Source organism: Trachurus trachurus (assembly GCF_905171665.1).
Source record: "Trachurus trachurus genome assembly, chromosome: 20".
Classification (NCBI taxonomy): domain Eukaryota; kingdom Metazoa; phylum Chordata; class Actinopteri; order Carangiformes; family Carangidae; genus Trachurus; species Trachurus trachurus.
This window is the reverse complement of record NC_139911.1, coordinates 24,967,736-24,988,481: the sequence shown is the minus strand read 5'-3', so window position 1 is coordinate 24,988,481 and position 20,746 is coordinate 24,967,736. Positions and strand designations below refer to the sequence as shown.

The window sequence follows — 20,746 nt, the reverse complement described above, 5'->3', positions numbered from 1 at the left end:
AACCAGACTGACACTGAGCTGTAGTTTTGATACTTTGAAACTTCAGTTACCATCTTTACCTCTCTTTTCACTTTCACCTTTTCTCCATCTCTCACTGTGTTTCTAGAAGGAGCTAAATGTAACGCATGCACAACCCATATGATTCCCTCTACTAAAAATGCTGACAGAGCTCAGTGTGACTTTAGGATAATTCTCTTCAAAGTGACAGATGATTCTGTTCAATGATCTAGTGTGAAATGTTTTGGGAACTCTCTTCTATAGTCAGGCAACTAGTTATGTAAGAATCATGTTAAAAAATCATTGTAAAATCAATGTAAAAGATGAGGACTGTGTTTGTTGTGTGTAGCCTTTTGTGTTTTCACTTCAGAAAACCTAGCGTGGGAGAGGCTGTGTGTGCTTTGATGTGATATTTGGATATTTCTCTATATGGTGTGCAGCCTCTCATGATGTTGATTTTATGGTGCTATGTGCTAATGAAATGCCCATCATGTGTAATATCCTGCAAAAAGTGGTGATATTAAAAACTGAAGATGGAAGCTGCTTGTTTTGGATTTTTCTTCAGCAAAAAAAAAAAAAAGTCCTCATACATTCTTGATTTTGTACTGACACTGAGCACATGATCTTCAGCCTGTCACGTGAATCCATGGGAACTTCCTACCAGATTCTTTCAAAATAAAAATAACTGCAGGATTCTCACCCATTAAATGGGCATGCAATTATTTACAACAAGTAATTACTTGAATGAAGGTGTAAGGAAAGGAGTAAGTGCTCCAGATATGGTGGAAATGCATTAGAACATGTGAACACATTAGAAGGTACAATATTTAACACAAGCCACACACAAACTAAGAATTTAATAGTTGATTAATAAAGCAAGCCTCTTTTATTCTGAAGGAGCTAAAGGCAGCCTAGTCGTCTCTTCCGGTTCTGCTGCTACTGCTACCAGGAAGCTAAAGTAAAGTAAAGTAGTGGTAAAGCTGTAGACAGCTGGTGTGTGTGTCTCTGGTGTGTGAGGATGAGTGAGGAACATTACCTGGAGCTGTGTGAGAGCCCGGTGCAGTTTGAACACGCGTCCAGCGTCAACAACGTCTTCTTCGATGAGGCTAACAAGCAGGTGAGCTAACGTCAGTTAGCTTGATGTTGCTAACGTGGCTAGCTTACTAACTGTCAGTAGAAAGAAAATGTCGTTAAAAGTCTGTACATGTAACAGACGAGGTGTAATGTGCTCTCTGTCAAGTTCTCTGGCTTTACGTGCTATTTTGTTCAACAAAACAATCGATAATGAAAGACCATCAAGACCTGGGACAGAAAATACAACTTGATATTTATAACACATTCATAGTAACGTTAAGTTAAGTCTCTGGAGCTTTAGGACTTCCATACTTTATTAGTTGTAATGAGACAGTCTATAGGGCTATAAGACTGTAAACATGACATCTGCTTCAACATGTCAGTGGTGTAACTGTTTAGTTGCTGTCTCTGGACTGAGCAGCACAAGGTGCAGATATGCTGTAGTGTGTAACTGTGTACATCTCACATATTGTATCTCCTGTTTTCTGGCTGTAGGTGTTTGCGGTGCGTTCAGGTGGAGCCACAGGTGTGGTGGTCAAAGGCCCAGATGACAAGAGCAGTGTTGCCTTCAGGTACTTGAATCACTTGCACACTCTCAGATTGACAGGCTGAAGGACGGTTACTGGCCAGTACCAAGATCCTTTACTTCAGCTAAAGTAAAGGATAGTAGGGTTGGAGCTGAATTCAACTACACAGTGTAGTTCAGTAATTCCTCTATGGTTTGTGACCCCCGAAGGCTCACCAGGGGCCACAAGGTCATTAACATGAGAGGAGCAGAGTAGAAAACTAAGCTAAATTCAGATTTACAAATTTGCATTGACTGCTTTGCCTCAGACACAGACTCAGACTCTATCAAGAAGGTACTTTTCTATTTTAACCATAAGCTCCTTTCTCATTTCAAATATAAAGTTGACACCTGTCTACCTTTTCCCCACACAGAATGGATGATAAAGGAGAGGTGAAGTGCATCAAGTTCTCCATTGGAAATAAAATCCTGGCAGTACAGAGAACCTCGAAGTCTGTGGTGAGTTGTGAACAGCAGCACCAGAGTCGTGTCCATGTCCAGTGTCTGACTCTCTCCAAAACCCTGACATGTGGAAGGAAATGAGGAATACTCAGGTCAATGGGAAACCAGTGAGCTCATCAATAGAATTCAGCATGTGAACTTCTGCTTAGTGAAACAAATCTTTGTCTGTGGGAATAATGTTATTATTAATGATTTCAACATACACAATGACTGCAGCTCTGTTTTTGCCTTGTTACCTCAACCTAAAGACTCCAGAGTTATTGAACTACTGATTCTGTCTTGGTTTGTAGGATTTCATCAACTTCATCCCTGACTATCCACACACTGAGTTCACCCAGGAATGCAAGGTATGTTACATGAGTGGTGAGGAGGAATCAGCTGATCAACAGTTTGAATAAACAACACTTAAACAGTGCTGTTTTATAACAAGACATTTGTGTTTTTATTGTCTTGCAGACAAAGAATGCAAGTGTTCTGGGTTTCTGTTGGACTAACTGGAATGAGATTGTCTTTATCACAGACCAGGGGATAGAGTTTTATCAGGTAGTCTGACATACTTTCATTTGTTGCACATTGACACACATGCAGTAATTATATACACACAATAATTCTGTTATCATTGTTGCCTCTGGCCCAGGTTGTTATGTCATAAATGAGAACCGATTCTCAGTTGACTTAGCTGGCTAAATCTAGCAAATAAATAAATAAAACAGTTGAGTCTGGACACAAAGTCTCTTGTGTGTGTTAAGTGTGTGTTTGTGTGCGCAGGTCTTTCCAGACAAGCGCAGTCTGAAGCTGCTGAAGAGTCAGAGTATTAATGTGAACTGGTACCAGTACTGTCCAGAGACTGCTGTCATCCTGCTGTCCACCACTGTGCAGGGAAACATCCTGCAGCCCTTCGCCTTCAGGGTGACACAGCTGCTTCTTCTCTGTTCCAGACACACACTTTAGTTCTTGGTTAACTGGCCACTTCATTCTTATTTCCTTTTTTCAGAATGGGACCATGTCCAAAATGTCCAAGTTTGAGATTGAGCTGCCTGTCGTCCCCAAACCCGCTAAACTCAGCCTGTCAGAGAGAGACATCGCCATGGCAACAATGTGAGCCACCTGTCAGCACTTAAAGCCCTTTGGGTTAATTATTTGATGTGTGTGTCTCTACCCACCTGTCTCCTCTCTCTGTCTGTAGCTATGGACAGCTGTATGTGATGTACCTGAAGCATCACTCCAGAACAGCAAACAGTCCCAGTGCAGAGGTGGTGCTGTATCACCTACCAAGGTACACACACACACACACACACACACACACACACACACACACACACACACACACACACACACACACACACACACACACACACGCTGGGTGTATTTAATGTAATTAAATTACAGATGAATCAAATAATCTGCAGTGCATTTGCTTAAAGGGACATTGTGTAACTTCTCCTGTTATCTATTCATGAAAATCGATTATTTCATTAAAAAGTCTGTTTTTCATTAATCAGTAATCCCCCCATCAACAAAGTGAAGTGTTCCTTTCAGCTCTGAATGAGCCGTTCATATCATTCATATCTCCATGGAGCGGGTAAGCTCGGTGCTGCTGCCATGTGGTGTCTCCATGTTTTTACCTTCAGTGGCAGCGTGACGGTAGGAAACCACGGAAACTCAGCGGAGACACCGGAGCTGTCGGCTCAGGTGGAGGTGGTGTCTGTGAAAAGTCACCGTGGTAACGCAGTGAGGAGGAATGGAGCGTTACACTGATGCTGCATTCACCTGCAGTCGGGCAGACGGCCGTCGCTAACAAACCAGATGTCATTTTAGTCACAGAAGTCCAGAGAAAGCAGGTAAAACGTGGGTCAGGTAAACAATACCACATCGCCATGACAACATGTCAGGTGTATTGTTTTGCCTGGTGCTGACGGACCACTTGTTTACATAGAGGCTTGTTTATGCCGCTACGTGCAGCGGCTGTCGTCCGTCTGCCGTCTGCCCAATTTCACGTGAATGCAGCATGAAAAATACGACTGAGTTACTTGTGATATACAACCACAACGCTAGATGGGAGGAATTCCTACACAACGTACCTTTAACAGATCATTGAATTCACTGAGCACAGATTTGGTTTCAGCTGTACATGAACATCTGAGTGCTTACAGTCTGTCTTTTTGTGTGTGTGTTTGTGTGTGTTCAGGGAGGGTGCGTGTAAAAAGAGTCACGTGTTGAAGCTGAACACCACAGGGAAGTTTGCTCTTAACATCGTGGACAACCTGGTGGTGGTTCATCACCAGAGCACACAGGTCAGTGTGTGTGTCTGCACATGTGTGGAGATGAAGTGTGAGGTTGTCTGCTGTGTTTGACTCATTGTGCGTGTATGTACGTTTGTCTCAGACATCTCTGATCTTCGACATCAAGCTGAAGGAGCCGGACTGTGCCGTCAACACACACCAGCCGGTCCTGCCTGCTCGCTCCATACACCCGTACAGGATCCCACTGGCAGGTAAACACACACACACACACACACACACACCTCCCTCGTCACCATGTCTGCTTTCTCTTGACTTGATCATTCAGCCTGACTGTGGTTTAAAAGGAACCACGACTATGACAACTTGTAGGCTGCAGATTCATGTTGGTATCAGTCATATTAATGTGATACAGAACTCATTCTAGAGGTCCATTGTAATTGACAGTGACGTCAAATGGATAACCACATATTCCACCGTCTTGTTTTTCTGATTGTACAGCAACAAACATGTCATCTGTCCAACATTTTCAATTCAAACCTGAGCGTTTTTGAGGGACAACACACAAAATACCACTCAATCTGAAGCTCAAAATGAAGACAATCAAAGACATGAGGAGACAAGAGTGTGTGAGAGCGTGTGTTGTAGAGATTCCAATATAAATGATGTCAGAGATTAGCATTATTTTATTCAGAGACTAGCATTATAGTGGCATTATTTACAGCCTACATTATGAGGAAAATAATGAATTTCCCTTTGGGGATTAATGAAGTAGTTTGTATTTGTCAGATTTAACAGTAAAACACATGACAGGATGCTTACAGGTAGATATCCCGTGCATCACAGCAGAACTTTGATGGCAATAGGTAGCCTGAATCCAGACATGAACATGTGACCATCTTTCACCTTTTGATTGGAAATTGCAACCAAATGCAGAATAATGTGGTGTTGTGATGTGCATTGCACAGGTAGAATAATAGCTGCCTCCATAGGTAAACACATATACTAAACAACATGGATTTTTTAAGCAATGACAATAGTTATCTGTGAGACTATGAGAAGACTGATTGTTTATTCAGGTGGTCATAGTGGGGGTTCCTTTTCAGTATGTCTTGTGTCTCTGCAGGTCCAGCAGTGGTCCCGTCTCAGCCTCCTGTCCCCTGTCAGCTCTGTATCCTTCTACACACGCCTCATTGTATCTGTTCACATCCTTTACATGTTACCTGTTGGTTTTCTCCCACTGACCTTGACCATCATCCCAGACTCTTCCTCCTGGAGCGTCTTCCAGCCTGACATCATCATCAGTGCCAGTGAAGGTGAAACACACACTGTCACACTGTGGATGAAATAACACCTTACACTCAATCTTCTACTCAAATGAAGTGAATGTGTTGAAGCAGCAACAGTCTGAGTGTTCTGAGGAGTTTTCTCATCCTCAACCTTCATGTTGTGTGTGTGTGTGTGTGTGTGTGTCAGGTTACCTGTGGTACCTGCAGGTGAAGCTGCCTCCAACTGTGAACCTGCTGCAGGACAAAGGCAAACTGATGGACTTCCTATTACGGCGGAGAGAATGCAAGATGGTCATCCTGTCTGTCTGCTCACAGAGTACGAGTCTTTTTATCAGGAGGGCGAGCCAGAGGAAAGAAATGAAACTGTTGTCAAATCTAAAGATGATATATTATATAGGACCTGCAACACAAAACAGTAAAGGGATAGAAATATCACTTATACATATATATATACAAAACCCATGAAATATCTAAAACCAGGTGTTTGTTCCTTCAGTCCTGGAGGGGGGTGAGAAGGGAAGTCTTCCTGTAGTAGCCACCATTTTTGACAAGCTCAATCAGGTGTACAAGGAGTACCTGGAGGCAGAGCAGAGCTACACTGTGGTGAGTGACAACCCCCAATCTCAACGTACAGCACACACACACACACACACACACTCAGTTGTTTTCAAAGGGTTGTGTTTTCCACTGCAGGCCATGGAGTCCGGTCCGAGCCGAGGCAGCGCGGCCCAGAAACGTCCGGTCAGAACTCAGGCCGTCATCGACCAGTCAGACATGTACACACACGTCCTGTCGTCTTTCACAGAGCAGAAGGTACACAGACACACACACATTATACAAAGGACACACACTTTCTCGTGGTTGACTGTTGACTTGTTGTGAGGCTGTTCTCTAAAACCTCCTGCTGAAACATTTTGTTGTTCAGAGGAGTGTGTCCTGTCAGATTTTGGTTTATTGTGAGTGTAGGGAAATATTTTCTTTCTCTTTCGTATTTTTTTTATTTTTTTTTATTTTACATAATCAGATTGGATTAATTGAACTTCTTTTATCAGGTTTAGACAGTTGGTTTTTAAAGCTAATCTGTGAACTGTTTATCAATGATGAGTAAAGCCAGAATAACACACACACACACACACATTCAAAATAAATTGAAATAATAAAAAGTACGATTGTGTGTGTTTCCTGCAGGGGATGTCCCATAAGTTCATCATTGCAGTGCTGATGGAATACATCCGCTCTCTGAACCAGTTCCAGATCACTGTGCAGGTACTGTTCAAATGCTGAGTCATATTGACTTATTGTGTTTTTTGTCTGAGAACATTCCGGCTGATGGGCTGCTCCTTCTCTCTTCCTGTCTTCCAGCACTACCTGTATGAGCTGGTGATTAAAACCCTGGTGCAGCACAACCTCTTCTACATGCTGCACCAGTTCCTGCAGTATCACGTCCTCAGTGACTCCAAACCACTGGTGAGCTGCAGAAACCTTTCTACTGCATCTAGTGTACTTAATGGCCATCTGTTCATACATCAGCTCATACAACCCCACTTACAACTATCCCTTTAAACTCATGCTGGGTAAGTTTCACATCAGTACCAAGCAGAGCAGCAACTAATCATTCTGTTCTTGTTTAAGAAGCTGGAAAAAGTTCTGCTCAAACATGAAAATTTCAAATTCAAACTAACTTAGAGTTGATGAAGGCTCCTTCATTAATTTTCTCTACACTGATCGATTCATTGATTCAGCTTGAGTACCATGCCTGTGATTGGACAGAAACTGGTCCCCAACCACTACAGTCTCATGTGAGACTTGCATAGAGAGCCTAAGCAGAAGCAGGAAGTAACGTCGCCATGGGACCTCAATTCAGAAAAAGTCTCCTTGTAAGTGAACGGGAGTCAAAGTTTTATTTCGTGATCCGATTGAATTGTGCCATGAGAAAAAAATATGACCTCTACCTGTTTACAACATCACTGTCATGCCGAGAAATCAGCAGTTTGTTGTAAAACTGTTGTAAAAATAACATTCAGAAGAATCCGTAACCAGAAAGACTCCAGGTGGCGTAGGTGACGTCATCACATGGCGTCCTTCCTTTCCCGTGTCAGTTGGTATTTTTTGTGGGACACCAGATCTGTAGTCCGTAGAGCGTCTTCACACAAAATACATTCTTCTGTTGCCGTTTTACAACAAACTGCTGATTTCTCTTCATGAAACGTGATGTTTTAAACAGGTAGAGGACATATTTTTTTCTCATGATTCAATCGGATCACAAAATAAAACTTTGACTCCTGTTCACTTACAAGGAGACTTTTTCCGAGTTGAGGTCCCATGGCGACGTTACTTCCTGCCTCCGCTTAGCCAGACTCCATCTGGTCTGAAACCAGACCAGTTTCAGTGAATAAGAAGTGTGCGTTCAGCAGTAGACCTGTAGGCTGTCAAGATCATGTCCAGTCAGTTGTCTCCTCCTCCTCTGACCCCAGGCCTGTTTGCTCCTGTCTCTGGAGAGCACCTATCCTCCTGCACATCAGCTGTCACTGGACATGCTCAAGGTATGCAACACAAAAACACACACACACACACTTCAATGGAAATTCAGGCATCTAGCAGCAAGTTCACAGATAAACTGTAACTACACTAATCTAGAGAAACTAAAAAAGAGTGTGTATATTTAAGCAATATATCACGACAGGCCGTGGTATATGCTCATTATACCACGGCTAAGGGGCGTTGTTCGGCCCGACGCGAAGCGGAGGGACGACAACCCCCTTGGAGTGGTATAATGAGCATATACCACGGACTGGAGTGATATATTGCTTTTATAAAACGGTTACCAATAAAGGCAATATAAAAGAGGGATACGCAATCAATTTCATGTAGTTTTATTCAACCAGAAATACATATTATCGAATAAAATAGCCTCACTGTGAAAAAATAGTCCCACCTCTCCAGACGTTAGCTCCAAGTTAGCTCTGCATCTCGTCTTTTCCTCCGCTTTTTTTCAGGTGAAAGTCACTGCTCAATCCCCTCTACCATTGTTAACCCTCCCCGGAGGTGAAAGTTCACCTTAAACATGTGAATTCAACTACTTTAGTCCATTTTTTAACATCGTAATAACATCAGCTGTCTTTTGCTACGGACTGCAACAGTCCGTTGTCATGGATACATGACAACAACTTCCATTCATACCAGTCATACGTGCCTGACGCGGAGTGATAGCCTGTGCTGTGATGATGTTTTAGAATAGTAGCCGTGGTATATGCTCAATATACCACAGTTAACAACCAATCAGATCGCCGGATTTCACCTTTCCGTTTTATAACTATATCTAATTGATATAATGTGTGTGTGTTGTCAGCGTCTGTCCACAGCCAATGATGAGATCGTTGAGGTGCTCCTGTCCAAGCAGCAGGTCCTGGGTGCACTCAGGTTCATCCGGAGTGTAGGTGTGTTGCTCTCCGTCCATCTACACTACACTGTAACACTTGTGGTGTCATATTGTGTTGATGAGAGAACATGTTATTACGACAGTTTATTGACATGACATGTGAATATGGAAGGGTTCCCCTCCTGTCTGAACTCAGTCCAGTCAACAGTCTGTGGAACACAGATCAGCTGTGTGTCTCCATAGTAACTTCAGAAGACATGTTGTCCTGCAGTGAGCTAACCCTGCTCCTCCTCCCTGTGGACAGGTGGACATGACAATGTGTCGGCCAGGAAGTTTCTGGACGCAGCGCGACAGACCGGAGACCAGATGTTGTTCTACACCGTGTTCCGGTCGTTCCAGCAGAGGAACCAGCGGCTGAGAGGAAGCCCCGGCTTTAACCCAGGTAACAACACACACACACTCCACTGTTCCTCTGGAACTACTCCAGCTGTCTACACCGTCTTCTAATATGTTAACAAATAACTGTTTTCTTCAACTTTACTTTTTTAAAGAAGTCATTGGTTTTACAGTATATATGGAAAAAAGAAGATTAAAAAAAGAGGCACAGATGGAGGAAATAAAATGCACAGGGGGAAGACGAATCATAATGACATGTACATTTTAAGAGATAGGGCTATGTCCAGGGTTTAGAGACATTTCAGTCCTTTTTGTTCTATTTGCCCACAGCCTTTCCTTCATATCAGAACAGGGAACAGGCTCATTTAGGTGTCCAGTAAGCATTGAGAGAGTACCAAGTATGACATTAAGGGACACTGTACTGATATAAGCATTGAGAGAGTACCGAGTATGACATTAAGGGACACTGTACTCATACAAAAACAGAACACAATCAATCATATATTAGTAAATGTTAAAGCAGAAGTAAGCGATCCGGTGGTTTTGGCTAACTTCTTGTCAGCAGATGGAGTTAGCAGTCCCCGCCCTCGTCCCTACGTCATCACATTCACGCGCATCCCTTGGCTGCACACACAGAGAGGACCGCCCCTTTATGCCGTTCTCTCTCCTCATTGGATAAAGGTTGTAGGATACAAGGAAAGTTTTCTCCTCGGCTTACAGCAGAGCAGAGTGACTGACAGACCCGTGTTTCAGACCAAACACTCTATAGAAGTGATTGCTGTCGGAAGATACAACTATTTAAGACTTATATTAACACAAACATTCCGCTGACTTCTGCTTTAACTGTGCCCTGTTGTGCTGAGGGGCCACTTATTCCAGATGAGCTGTCCATTTCCTCCACTATGTAGTGAATTTGTCCATGCACAGGTAGGTTCAAGGAGAAAGTCAATTAATAACTGTTTTCTATGTGATCAATAAATAAGTCTTGAGCTAGGTGATGTCTATCTGAGTCTGAAAGCAGTCAGTTGACACCTGTGTCCACCCAAGGCATGAATGATTATTATTAATATTATACAATTGATCATCGTTTGATTTGATTCAACTATAAAACAAGTTTTCTGAATTAAAATGAACCAGTTGATGACAAAAATCATTATTACTGTCTTCATCCTCCTGTAGACACCTGACTGAGTGAGCCCATCATAAAACACATGTTGGATTTATTATGTCTTTACAGGAGAAGTTCTAATTGTTGACAATGATTGCACATTAATAAATAAAAGCTGCTGTTATGTCTGTTCTGCAGTCTCCTGTTGTACTGTAAACTCCAACTCATTAGTGCAGGGGAATGCTTAATGGATTTACCACATACTAATGTTTCTGTGTGTGTGTGTGGGTGTGTGTGTGTGTTAACAGGAGAGCACTGTGAGGAGCACGTGGTCCACTTTAAGCAGCTGTTTGGGGATCAGTCGCTGATGAAACCGTCCACAGTGTGAGGCCCAGCACCACAACCACACTGTGACTGTGAACAAAGCAACATGTGGGAGAAATGTTGATGGACATGGAGAGTGGAACACTGCAGATACAGTCAGTCTGATCCCAGGTCAGGCTCAGACTGAACTGAGCAGTCTGTTTATCATGTACGCTGTGTATTATCGTATCAACAGATACACATGGGTGTGTATGAACCTGTTGACTCTGCATGAAGACATGTGTATATACTGTATGAGGTGTTTATTTTGTATGATAAAGATCATTTCACTAACAACCTGTGTTTTTAAATGACGGCACTGAACTGTATGAAGTAACTATGGAAATATATTTTAATGCTGATTCTGAAAATAAAGATATATACTGTCAATACCTTGTAATTGTGTAGAAGAGTGTTCATTTGTTTGCTGCAAAATAATTCTAAAATGATTAACCAATCAGCCATGATGAGATAATGAGATGTGATGATTTAGTTTAGTAATAAAATGATAAAAGAACGACGAACATCACAGGGTTTGATTCACACACCTTTCATTGATATAATCTTTATTGCTTTTTCTTATTGGGTTGAATACAGACCAGGTTTACATCTCTTGACATTGTGAAACTGTCATGTTGTACTAATGTGGGAGGAGAGGACAAACGAGGGGATGGAAGGAAGGATGGAAACACAATCACAGAAAAGTCTGAAGTTTTCCACATGATTGTGAGTTAATGCTTTCTGATTGAGGTCCAGCATGTATGTGTGTGTTTGTGTTGGTGGAGGGATGTGTTTAAATCTTCTCTCTGACGTTCCCTTTGACCTCTGACCGGGACAGATAGTTCAACACGAGGCTTCAACCACAAAACAAAAAAAAGGCTTTAACCAAATGTCCGAGTGAGAGGGGAGAACAGAACAAAAATGTCACATGTTTCCGGCTGTAAAAGCACCAAAAAGTAAATGACATCTTCTCTGCCAGGTGATGACAAGTTCACAGTCAAGTGCTCAATGTAGTGATTGACAGTTCTAAATCATTATTTTAGAAAAAGACAAAATAATCAGGACTTGGAAAATTGCAACTCAGGAAGTAAGAACATGAAGTATTTCTGATAATGGATTTGTGAAAGACCCTGAGAGCAAGATTATATATATTTATATATATTTATGTGTGTGTGCGTGTGTGTGTGTGTGTGTGAAAAGAGATGGAGAAAGGAGAAATCATCCATAATTGAACAAATTAGATTGACATGCAAAAAAATACTAACCTAAAACTCACCCTTAACTGAACACAAAATGGATTTTCACAGTTTTATACGCATTTATATGTCAGAGAGAAAAAAAATATAAGCACAACAAAAATCATATCTCAGCCAAACTAGAAATAAACAACAGAACCAATAGACCCAGACAGTCTGTTCTCAACTCATATACAGGAGATCTACATAAAGCTTTTTGGATTCAGAGGGATTTCTTATTGCTAAGTCCGAAACACACCACGGCCTGCTGCGCCCTACGGCAAGCCGCTTAGTCCACAACACAAACCATCACTTCTGCAGCATAAATGTGATATTTTTAATACATGGCTTTCTTCTCAAGTCATTGTAGAAACTAAACTCACATCCATCCAGACACACACATACACACACACACAAACACACACACACCTGGGCTCCAAATAAATATATTTAAAAACAGTCCATGTGCATTCAAATGGAAGTCCAGTATTCATATGGCCGTGCACGCACATGCATACTCACAGTCAGATGTACATGAATGCATATTCCCGAGGGAGAGGGGTGTACAGAGAGCGCAAACACAACGCACAACAGTAGAGAGAGAGAGAGAAAGAGAGTTTCTGAACCGAAACAGCCGACCGACAAAATCCGTAATTCATCAACAAGTGAACTCCAAGTTTAGAAGAGAAACTGAACACTGTCAATCACATCAGCTCCGGTTTCTAGTCATCACATTCTGGTCACTGAGAGGAGATGAGTGTAGAGACCAAAGTCTTCAGGTTCTTACTAATCATTTCTAATTCTATTCAAGTTCATCTCAGCACATTTTCATAGAACTGAAATGACGTGTTGTGATGATGTTGCAAAGTCAAGGAGGAAGCTGTGACGCTTGAAGCCTCCTCTGTTGGGACGTGAACTTCTCTGCACAAGAAACATGGTTTTAGAGGAAAAACCAGGACTCAGTGGTACCAGATGTTTCTTCAGTAAAATGTGAACTTCCTGTTCAGTTTGTGACCAAGCCAAGTCAGCACACACACTGTTGTCATGTGTTTGGGCTCAAAGTTTTAAAAACTGTCAAATTCAATTAGGGCTGGACCAGGTCTTGGACCAGGAACCTCCCACTCTCTTTCTCTCTTGATTCTAACATGATACTCCACTGTAGTAGTACTAGTAGTAGAAGTAATAGTAGTAGTAGTAGTAGTTTTGGAAGTTGTTAGTGCCAGTTCACAGCAGCGTCCGGTCGGTCAGTCAATCCAGTTGTTCAATATTTCTCTTTTTCTTTGACCGACCAAATGGCCGACCGTCGCTGCTTTACAGTTTCGTTATGAGCCGCTGAGGTTCGATTCGTTTCGCTTATGAGGTTGTTTTGATATAAAAAATAAACTGGTGAAAATGTACAAGAAGAAAAATGAGCAATATTCATCTTCACACGACAAAGAAAATACACATACACACTACCCGTCCCTCGCGACATCTGGATCAGTAGGTGATCCAGACTCAGCGCCTCCATCTGTTGTGGATATGTCTGGTTACACTGAAGCAGGGGGGATTCAGCCCTCACTGTGTTTGTCTGTGTGTAGCAGGGTTATACACTGAAGGAACACAAAATAGTGTTGCACTCACACCCACCCCAACCCAACCCAACCCGACTCATCCATCCATCCATCCATCCATTAATTCATTCATTCATTCATCCATCCACCCATCCATCCATCCATCCATCCATCCATCCATCCCTTTCACCCTATCATCTACACCTCCTTCTGGAAATCACACTGAGATCCAACACAGGGTTTCAGTAATAATTTGATTGTCATTAATGCCAAATACATTGATGGGAGATGTGACCGTTGGAGTGTTCTTAAAAGAGGTCTTCCTTTTTGTTTTGGAGCTGCTCTTGTCTCAAACAGGTCTGGACATGATGTGAGAGGACAGGAGGACAGGGCTATGTGGGGACAAACAGTGCTGAAGTCATCCATGTCTAACTGAAGACATTGTGATAATACTGGAAGGAGACTAGCCAAGCTACTAGCAGCTGCTACCAACACAACGTTAGCTCAGTTAGCAGCCTGGTTAACCTGTGTGATATGGAGTTAACCTAGTTAGCATGAGTTTGAGCCTTCAGCTAACCCCGGCTAATAACAACAGCTAGCTGTGTTAACATTCACTGGACAAACCTTGTTAGCAGTTAGTCTTAGCCCTTTCCATTTCTATGTTACACTGTTGTTGCTACTAAGTTAGCCTTGGTTAGCTCTGTTTGGGCCACTGTGTTAGCCAACTAGCCAGTTTGGACCTTGGTGTGTTAGCCGTGGCTAGCTGGAGCAGGCTAGCACAGACTAGCCTGTTGAGGAAGACGTGGGATTGGGAGGCTGCTACAGTGCTGCTCGTCTGTCCGTTCAATGGTTGCAGTTAAAAAGCAGAGGTTGAGGTAAACTGAACCTGGGTCAGGTGTTAGCGGCCATAAACATTAGCACACCAGAGGCCCCGTAAGAAACCCTGAATGGGTGGGGTGGGGGTTTGGATGATGATGAGTGACAGGTGGGGGTCACACACTTTCACACACATAAACAAAGAAAAATTTGATTTGTTCAGTTATATATATATATAAAAAAATCCACAAAAACAATTCCCCGCCCTACACCTAAATATCACTGATAATCGCACACACGCCGAAAAAACAAACAAACAGAAAATACTCTAGCATCACATGCCAAATGTTCAACTCTCTGTACACACATGGAATCAAATGAGAATGATTATGAATAAGAAATTATTAACACACAAACCAACTCACAGGGTGGCTTTGAGGGATGAAGGGATCAATAGTGTGATGGGTTTCAAAAAAAAAAAAAAAGACATAGAGAACACAAACTTCTCAACACTATTATCTGCCCTTTCCAGAGTTTTCACACTGAAATCTGGTGCGACTGTCAAGCTGATGAATGTTTCTGTGTGGTTTTTTATCAGAGCCAGCCGAGAGATGGGGATGGGTGCGGAAGCTGAAAAAGATGACGAAGCACTGGCCTTTCTGGGTTTCCAGTTACAAAAAGTTTCTTTAGCCACGACCAGCAGCTGTCTGCGGTAGCCACGGTGACCTACCAAAAAACAGCCGTCACCTCCGGTTTCAATTTTCCTCCAGTAACATCAAAACTCAGGAGGGACCGCTGGGTTCTGGATTTGGACAAGCTGTGGCTGATGGACCAAAACAAATTCAAGTTCCCCACCCAGACTGGTTCATTCTCAAATCCAGAGCTGGTTCAGGTCTTACAGTGGGATTGTTCAGTCTGTGATGCGTAGCTGTAGGCCAGCTGTGATTTAAATACAGAAGAATAAACACAGACACTGACAGTCCAGCTCAGTCTCTGTCTGTCTCTCTTTGTCTCCTAAGTTGATCATAAATTCTCAAACAGAATCTAGAACAATAATAAATTGTAACTTTATTCTTTTTATTGCTGAAATAGAGATTCCCCGCACAAAAAATGGTAATGCAAATCATTATCGTAAAAAGCTATAAAAATTAGATCCATCCTCTGTAATATGCAGATAAAGATATAGCAAAAAACATCATAGAAGTAGGACTAGTAGTAAGGCACTTCAAGAAAACGAGGTGTTCGTCTTTCTATCAAAAAAGTTTTCCGGGCTAGTTTTTGCATCATCATCATCATCATCATCATCAATGGTGTAGCGTCTTTCCGTTGTATGGCACTGTGGTGATGTGGGGGGGCCGGCCTCTCAGTCTATCCCCACCAGAGGAGGCTCTCCGTTGGGCAGGATGTGCTCCAGAGACGGCTTGGTGTGGATCTCCAGCAGCCCCTGGATGAAGCCCTCTGCTGGGGGGGCCGAGGCCTGGCCTGGGGGAGAGCTGGAGGAGGACGACGAGGAGGAGGACGAGGACGAGGACGAGGAGTCTTTCAAGGTGTCATTTGTTGATTTCAAGTTGCTGGCTGAGGACTCGTCACTTGTAGTTGTCTTTGTGTCAGTAGCTTGTAGGCTGGGGGTGGGGGTGGGGGTAGGGGTGGTGGGGGGGTCTGTGCTCGGTGCCTCTGGATCTGCACTGGGCTCTGCTGCTTTTACAGAGTCCTTCTCTTCTTCCTCTTCCTCCTCCTCCTCCTGGACCGTGGCAGGTTCTGCTGCGTGGCCCTCCTCCCCCTCCCCCTCCCCCTCCCCCTCCCCCTCCCCCTCCCCCTCCTCTCTGACGTCCTCCTCCTCCAGCTCTTTGGCCCCGACGATGGCACTCCCGCACTCGCTCTCGTTCTCCGAGGGCGGGCAGGTGGAGGTCGGGGTGGGGGTGCACGAGTCTCCGTCCTCGCTGGCGTCGTCGTTGGCGGCGGAGGACCCGTCTCCTCCGCGGGGCTTGAGGTGGATCCTCTGGTGGCGGACCAGGCTGTGCTTCAGGGTGAAGGTCCTCTCACACGTCTGGCACTGGTACGGCCGCTCACCTGCACGCAGAGAGTTACACTTAGAAAACACACACTAGATTAGAGGTTCAATTAGAGAGAGAGATGTTCCCAAAAAAGTAAAGAAAAGTAATGCTGCGTTCATAACAACTCGGAGGTCGGAATTCCCAACTCGGAAATTTCTGACTTCCGACATCATTGCGTTCACGCTGCAGGAACTCGGAAGGAAAAAAAACATGGATACCTGAAGGAAGTTTGGCGTATTGTGGCTCATAGCTGAACAGGAAAAATAAATGCAGCAGCAAATGATGTTTATTTTGGAGGAGAGGAGACGCTGCAGATGAGTGCACATAGAATGTTACAGCCTTGATAACAGTTAAACCTTATTTCTGTCACATACCAGGACCACAATTACACACCATACAACAATCACAGCTTAATATAAATGTATTTCATATCGACTACTGCAATATTACACAACAAATATGCATTAAAACTTAAACAAATAACTTCAAATGTCTAAATTCTAACTGTTTAAGACGAGGGCATGACGCCATGTTTTGATGTTGTCGTGACGTCAAGTTGGAAAGTCGGAGCTCTGATATGATATCCGAGTTTCTGACCTGTAATTTCCGAGTTCGACGCCGTTCAATTCATTTTTTACAACTTGGAGCTCGTTTTATTCCGACTTCCGAGTTGTCTTGAACGCAGCATAAATACTAGAAATAAATGTGAAATAACAAGACAAAGTGGTAAAGTGAAGTGTGTTGTACCTGTGTGTGACCTCATGTGTCTGGTCAGGTCCTGCAGGGACCAGAACCGTTTGCCACAGACGTTACAGATCTTCTTCCTCTTGTCCACTCGTCCTCCCGTCGTCTCTCCTCCTTCCAAACTCTTTGGTTCTGACGCCTCGCCCTCCCCCTCCCCCTCTCCCTCCCCCTCCCCTTCCTCATCGCTCCTCTCCTCCTTCTCCTTCTCCTCCTCCTCCTCCTCCTCCTCCTCCTCCGCCTCCTCCTCCGACTCCCCGCTCTCCCCCGCCTCGCTCTCGCCTCCCTTCAGTCCTCCATCCTCCGCCTCCATCTCCGCCTCCTTCCTCTGCTCCTCCTCTTTCTCCCCCTCCGTCGCTACGGTGGCGCTGCTCTCCATCACCTCCTCCTTGGCCGGCAGAGTCTCCTCCTCCGGCGCCGAGGCGGGCGTCTCCTCGGAGAGGTGCGCCCTCTCGTGGCGAGCCAGAGTGGTGGCGTAACGAAAGCTCTTCTTACAGACCCGACATACGTGTTTGTACTCGGGCTGCTGCTTCACCACAGGGCTGGAGGAGGTGGCAGCACCTTTCTCCTTCTCCTTCTCCTTCTTCTCTGGGCTCTCTGTTGCTGCTTGGGGAGCGGAGGTAGAGGATGATGAGGAGGGAGATGAAGAGGAGGTGGGCTCGGAGGTTTGTTCTTCCTGAGTGGAGCCTGAGGACGTGGAGAGCTTGAAGTCGATCAGCTTCTTGCCAAAGTTCAGGTCCAGACTTTTGTTGCTGTGGCAGTCGTCATCGTCTGTGCTGTCCATCTGGAAAAGACCGATACTGATCAATACTGGAGCAGATGATTGATCAATAAAGGTTTGCTCAAATGCCTCTACTGATTTAAATACATCTCTAAATACGTATCTGTCTTCCATCTTCTTGTTTTATTCAATAACATTTAGGAAACTAAATGAAAAGGTATTAAAGGGATAGTTCACCCAAAATTCAAATTTCACTCATTATCTACTCACCCTCATGTCGACTAAGAGCTGCGAGCTGAGAGTCCTCCGTTCCTTCTCTGAGTTACGGGGGGGTCCGCACAGCAGTATTTGTCCATATAATGGTTGTGAATGGATACCAACTTTCTTCGTCCAAAAAGACACACCAAAAAACATCCAAATACCTCCATACTGCTCGTCTGTAATGTCCCTCTTGTATTGAAGCCCCGACATGAGAAATTGTTCCGCCGGTGCACTGACACAGGAAGAGCAGTGAACTGAGACACTGGGAGCTTCCGCTACAAACAAGCTTAAAATATAGACTTATTTCATTTTTTTCGGAACAATTTCTCATGTCGGGGCTTCAATACAAGAGGGACATTACAGACGAGCAGTATGGAGGTATTTGGGTGTTTTTTGGTGTGTCTTTTTGGACGAAGAAAGTTGGTATCCATTGACAACCATTTTATGGACAAATACTGCTGTGCGGACCCCCCCCCCCCGTAACTCAGAGAAGGAACAGAGGACTCTGAGCTCTTAGTCGACATGAGGGTGAGTAGATAATGAGTGAAATTTGAATTTTGGGTGAACTATCCCTTTAATAACCAGATCACTGTACTGAACTCTTCACTACAGTTGGAGCTCACATGTTGCATGTTGTCACCAGACTATTCACATCTGAGTCTACTTGTTGGACTGAGCCACAGATGAAAAGCAGAGAGGTTGAGTTTGATCATCACCTTGCTGCTCAGCTCAGCGTGCTGTCCCTGTGCTGCTGTGGCCTCTGGCGCCTCCTGCTGCTCCAGCTGCTCCATGGCCTCCAGCTCCTGCTGCTCTGCACCGCTCTCATCTGGACTGAAACCTGCAGCACAGAGCAACATCCATCAGTCAGCCATAGAAACACCACCCACGTCACATCAAGTAATAACAACATTTAGTTATGAAGTCACTTTTAAATCAGTGTTATGAAGATCAAACCACACAAGGCTTTTCAGTGACCAACCGTGGCTTTCTTTGCGGTTGGGGCTTGTGTCTGCTGACTCCGCCTCCTGTTCAGAATGGAGGCTGTCCCTGGTGGGGGAGGAGCCTCCGTCCGTGGAGGCGGCCATGCTGCTGAAGTCTTGTGCTTCTCCTGCAGCCTGCTCCGTCTCCGACTGACTCTCTGTGGGACAGAATGGAATCACTGCCATCAGTACCTGCAGCTACACACTGTCACACTGTCACACTGTCACACATATAAACAGTCATTATATCATAAACTAATACAATGTGATGACAGATGCAGGGAATAGAAACAGAAAAAAGAAGCAGGACTATCCACCTTTTTCCAAACTCCAAACGGAAGCTTGTGTAGCTCTTCCACCGCAGGAGCAAAACCTGCTTCCGTTTTGGAGTTCAGAAAAAGGAGGATAACCCCCCCCACACACACACACACACACACACACACACACACACACACCAGCCATAGTGGGGACCTTTCTTTCTTTCTCATTCATTTTTTTACTTTTTTCTTTTCTTTCTACTTTTTCATTTTAAAAAAATTACACAAATAATCAGGAGGCAGTAACATACAACCCATCAACATCACAAACATAGGGGAACACAAACAGAAAAACACAGCAACAGAAAAGTATCAGATTAAAAAAAACTGACAAAAAAGTACAAGTACAAGTACAAGTACATGTACAGACACTGCAAAAACATGGCAGCCTGGCCTTTTCTTACCTGCACTCTCGTGCGAGCCTTCATCTCCGTCTTTCTTTGCGAGGGAGCCGTTGCGGCGCAGCGCTCTGTGGGTCACGCCGTGTTTCCTCAGCAGGTGGCGCTCACAGTTGGATTTGGTGGAGAAAAAGGCATCACACTTGGGACAGGGAAACGGCTTCTGACCTAAAGACAGACAGAGTGTCATGACCCTCGTGGTAGTTCCTGACCTCTGATTGGATACTGAGTGACTGGCTGATGTGTGTATTACCGGTGTGTGTCAACATGTGTCTCTGCAGCGAGCTGGCCCAGGGGAAGACTCTGGGGCAGAAGGGGCAGGTCATCTTCTGGACAGAGTTGGAGTAGGCGTTCTTCTTCCCTTTGGGTGGAGCCCCCGCTGCTGCCGCCGGCTTGGCCTCCTCCTTCACCCCTCCCTCCTTCTCCTCCCCTCCTTCTGCTCTGTCACCATCTGATTAGAATTAAGCCTTAGTTTATCATCCACCCCAGACGTTGACATCACTCATTCATTCATCCTGCATTCAAGCATTTAGTCTGACCTCTGCCCCCCCTTCTTTACCTCTCTTTCCTCCCAGGTCTGCAGCTCCAGTCTGCAGGTAGGTACTGAACTTGTTAGTGTCAGTGGTGGCCAACATCTTTTCTACGCTGGCAAACTCCCCACTGGACTCCAAGTCAATGCCACTGCCACTGCCACTCACAACAGTCTTCTCCTTCGCTGCCAGAGCAACCAGCTTCTTCCTGGACCGTTTTCTGTAGGGGGGGGGGGAGCACTCAGTTAGCAGGAACTTTACAAACAA

General features: G+C 44.3%; 2 protein-coding genes across 3 annotated transcripts in view; one reads left to right on the top strand and one right to left on the bottom strand.

Annotated features, from left to right (window-relative positions):
- Positions 1-916: 916 nt before the first annotated feature.
- On the top strand, positions 917-11,253 carry rmc1 (regulator of MON1-CCZ1). The gene is made up of 21 exons (XM_083995061.1): positions 917-1,114; positions 1,567-1,643; positions 2,011-2,095; positions 2,389-2,445; positions 2,555-2,641; positions 2,867-3,007; positions 3,093-3,196; positions 3,285-3,374; positions 4,287-4,392; positions 4,484-4,592; positions 5,465-5,509; positions 5,601-5,654; positions 5,815-5,943; positions 6,124-6,230; positions 6,321-6,440; positions 6,816-6,893; positions 6,990-7,094; positions 8,102-8,170; positions 8,977-9,064; positions 9,311-9,448; positions 10,819-11,253. The coding sequence occupies exons 1-21, from the start codon at positions 1,016-1,018 to the stop codon at positions 10,896-10,898; spliced, it is 1,968 nt and encodes a 655-aa protein (XP_083851187.1). The 5' UTR covers positions 917-1,015; the 3' UTR covers positions 10,899-11,253.
- A 163-nt stretch (positions 11,254-11,416) lies between these two features.
- Positions 11,417-20,746, bottom strand: part of rreb1a (ras responsive element binding protein 1a) — a 70,913-nt gene continuing 61,583 nt past the window's right edge. For both annotated transcript variants that reach the window (XM_083995805.1, XM_083995804.1), the window contains 7 exons: positions 20,509-20,699; positions 20,203-20,400; positions 19,956-20,117; positions 19,234-19,392; positions 18,971-19,092; positions 17,279-18,056; positions 11,417-16,547 (listed from right to left, as the gene is read on the bottom strand). In XM_083995805.1, the coding sequence (XP_083851931.1) occupies positions 15,841-16,547; positions 17,279-18,056; positions 18,971-19,092; positions 19,234-19,392; positions 19,956-20,117; positions 20,203-20,400; positions 20,509-20,699 (2,317 nt within the window). In that variant the 3' untranslated portion in view covers positions 11,417-15,840. The remainder of the gene's footprint in view (positions 16,548-17,278; positions 18,057-18,970; positions 19,093-19,233; positions 19,393-19,955; positions 20,118-20,202; positions 20,401-20,508; positions 20,700-20,746) is intronic.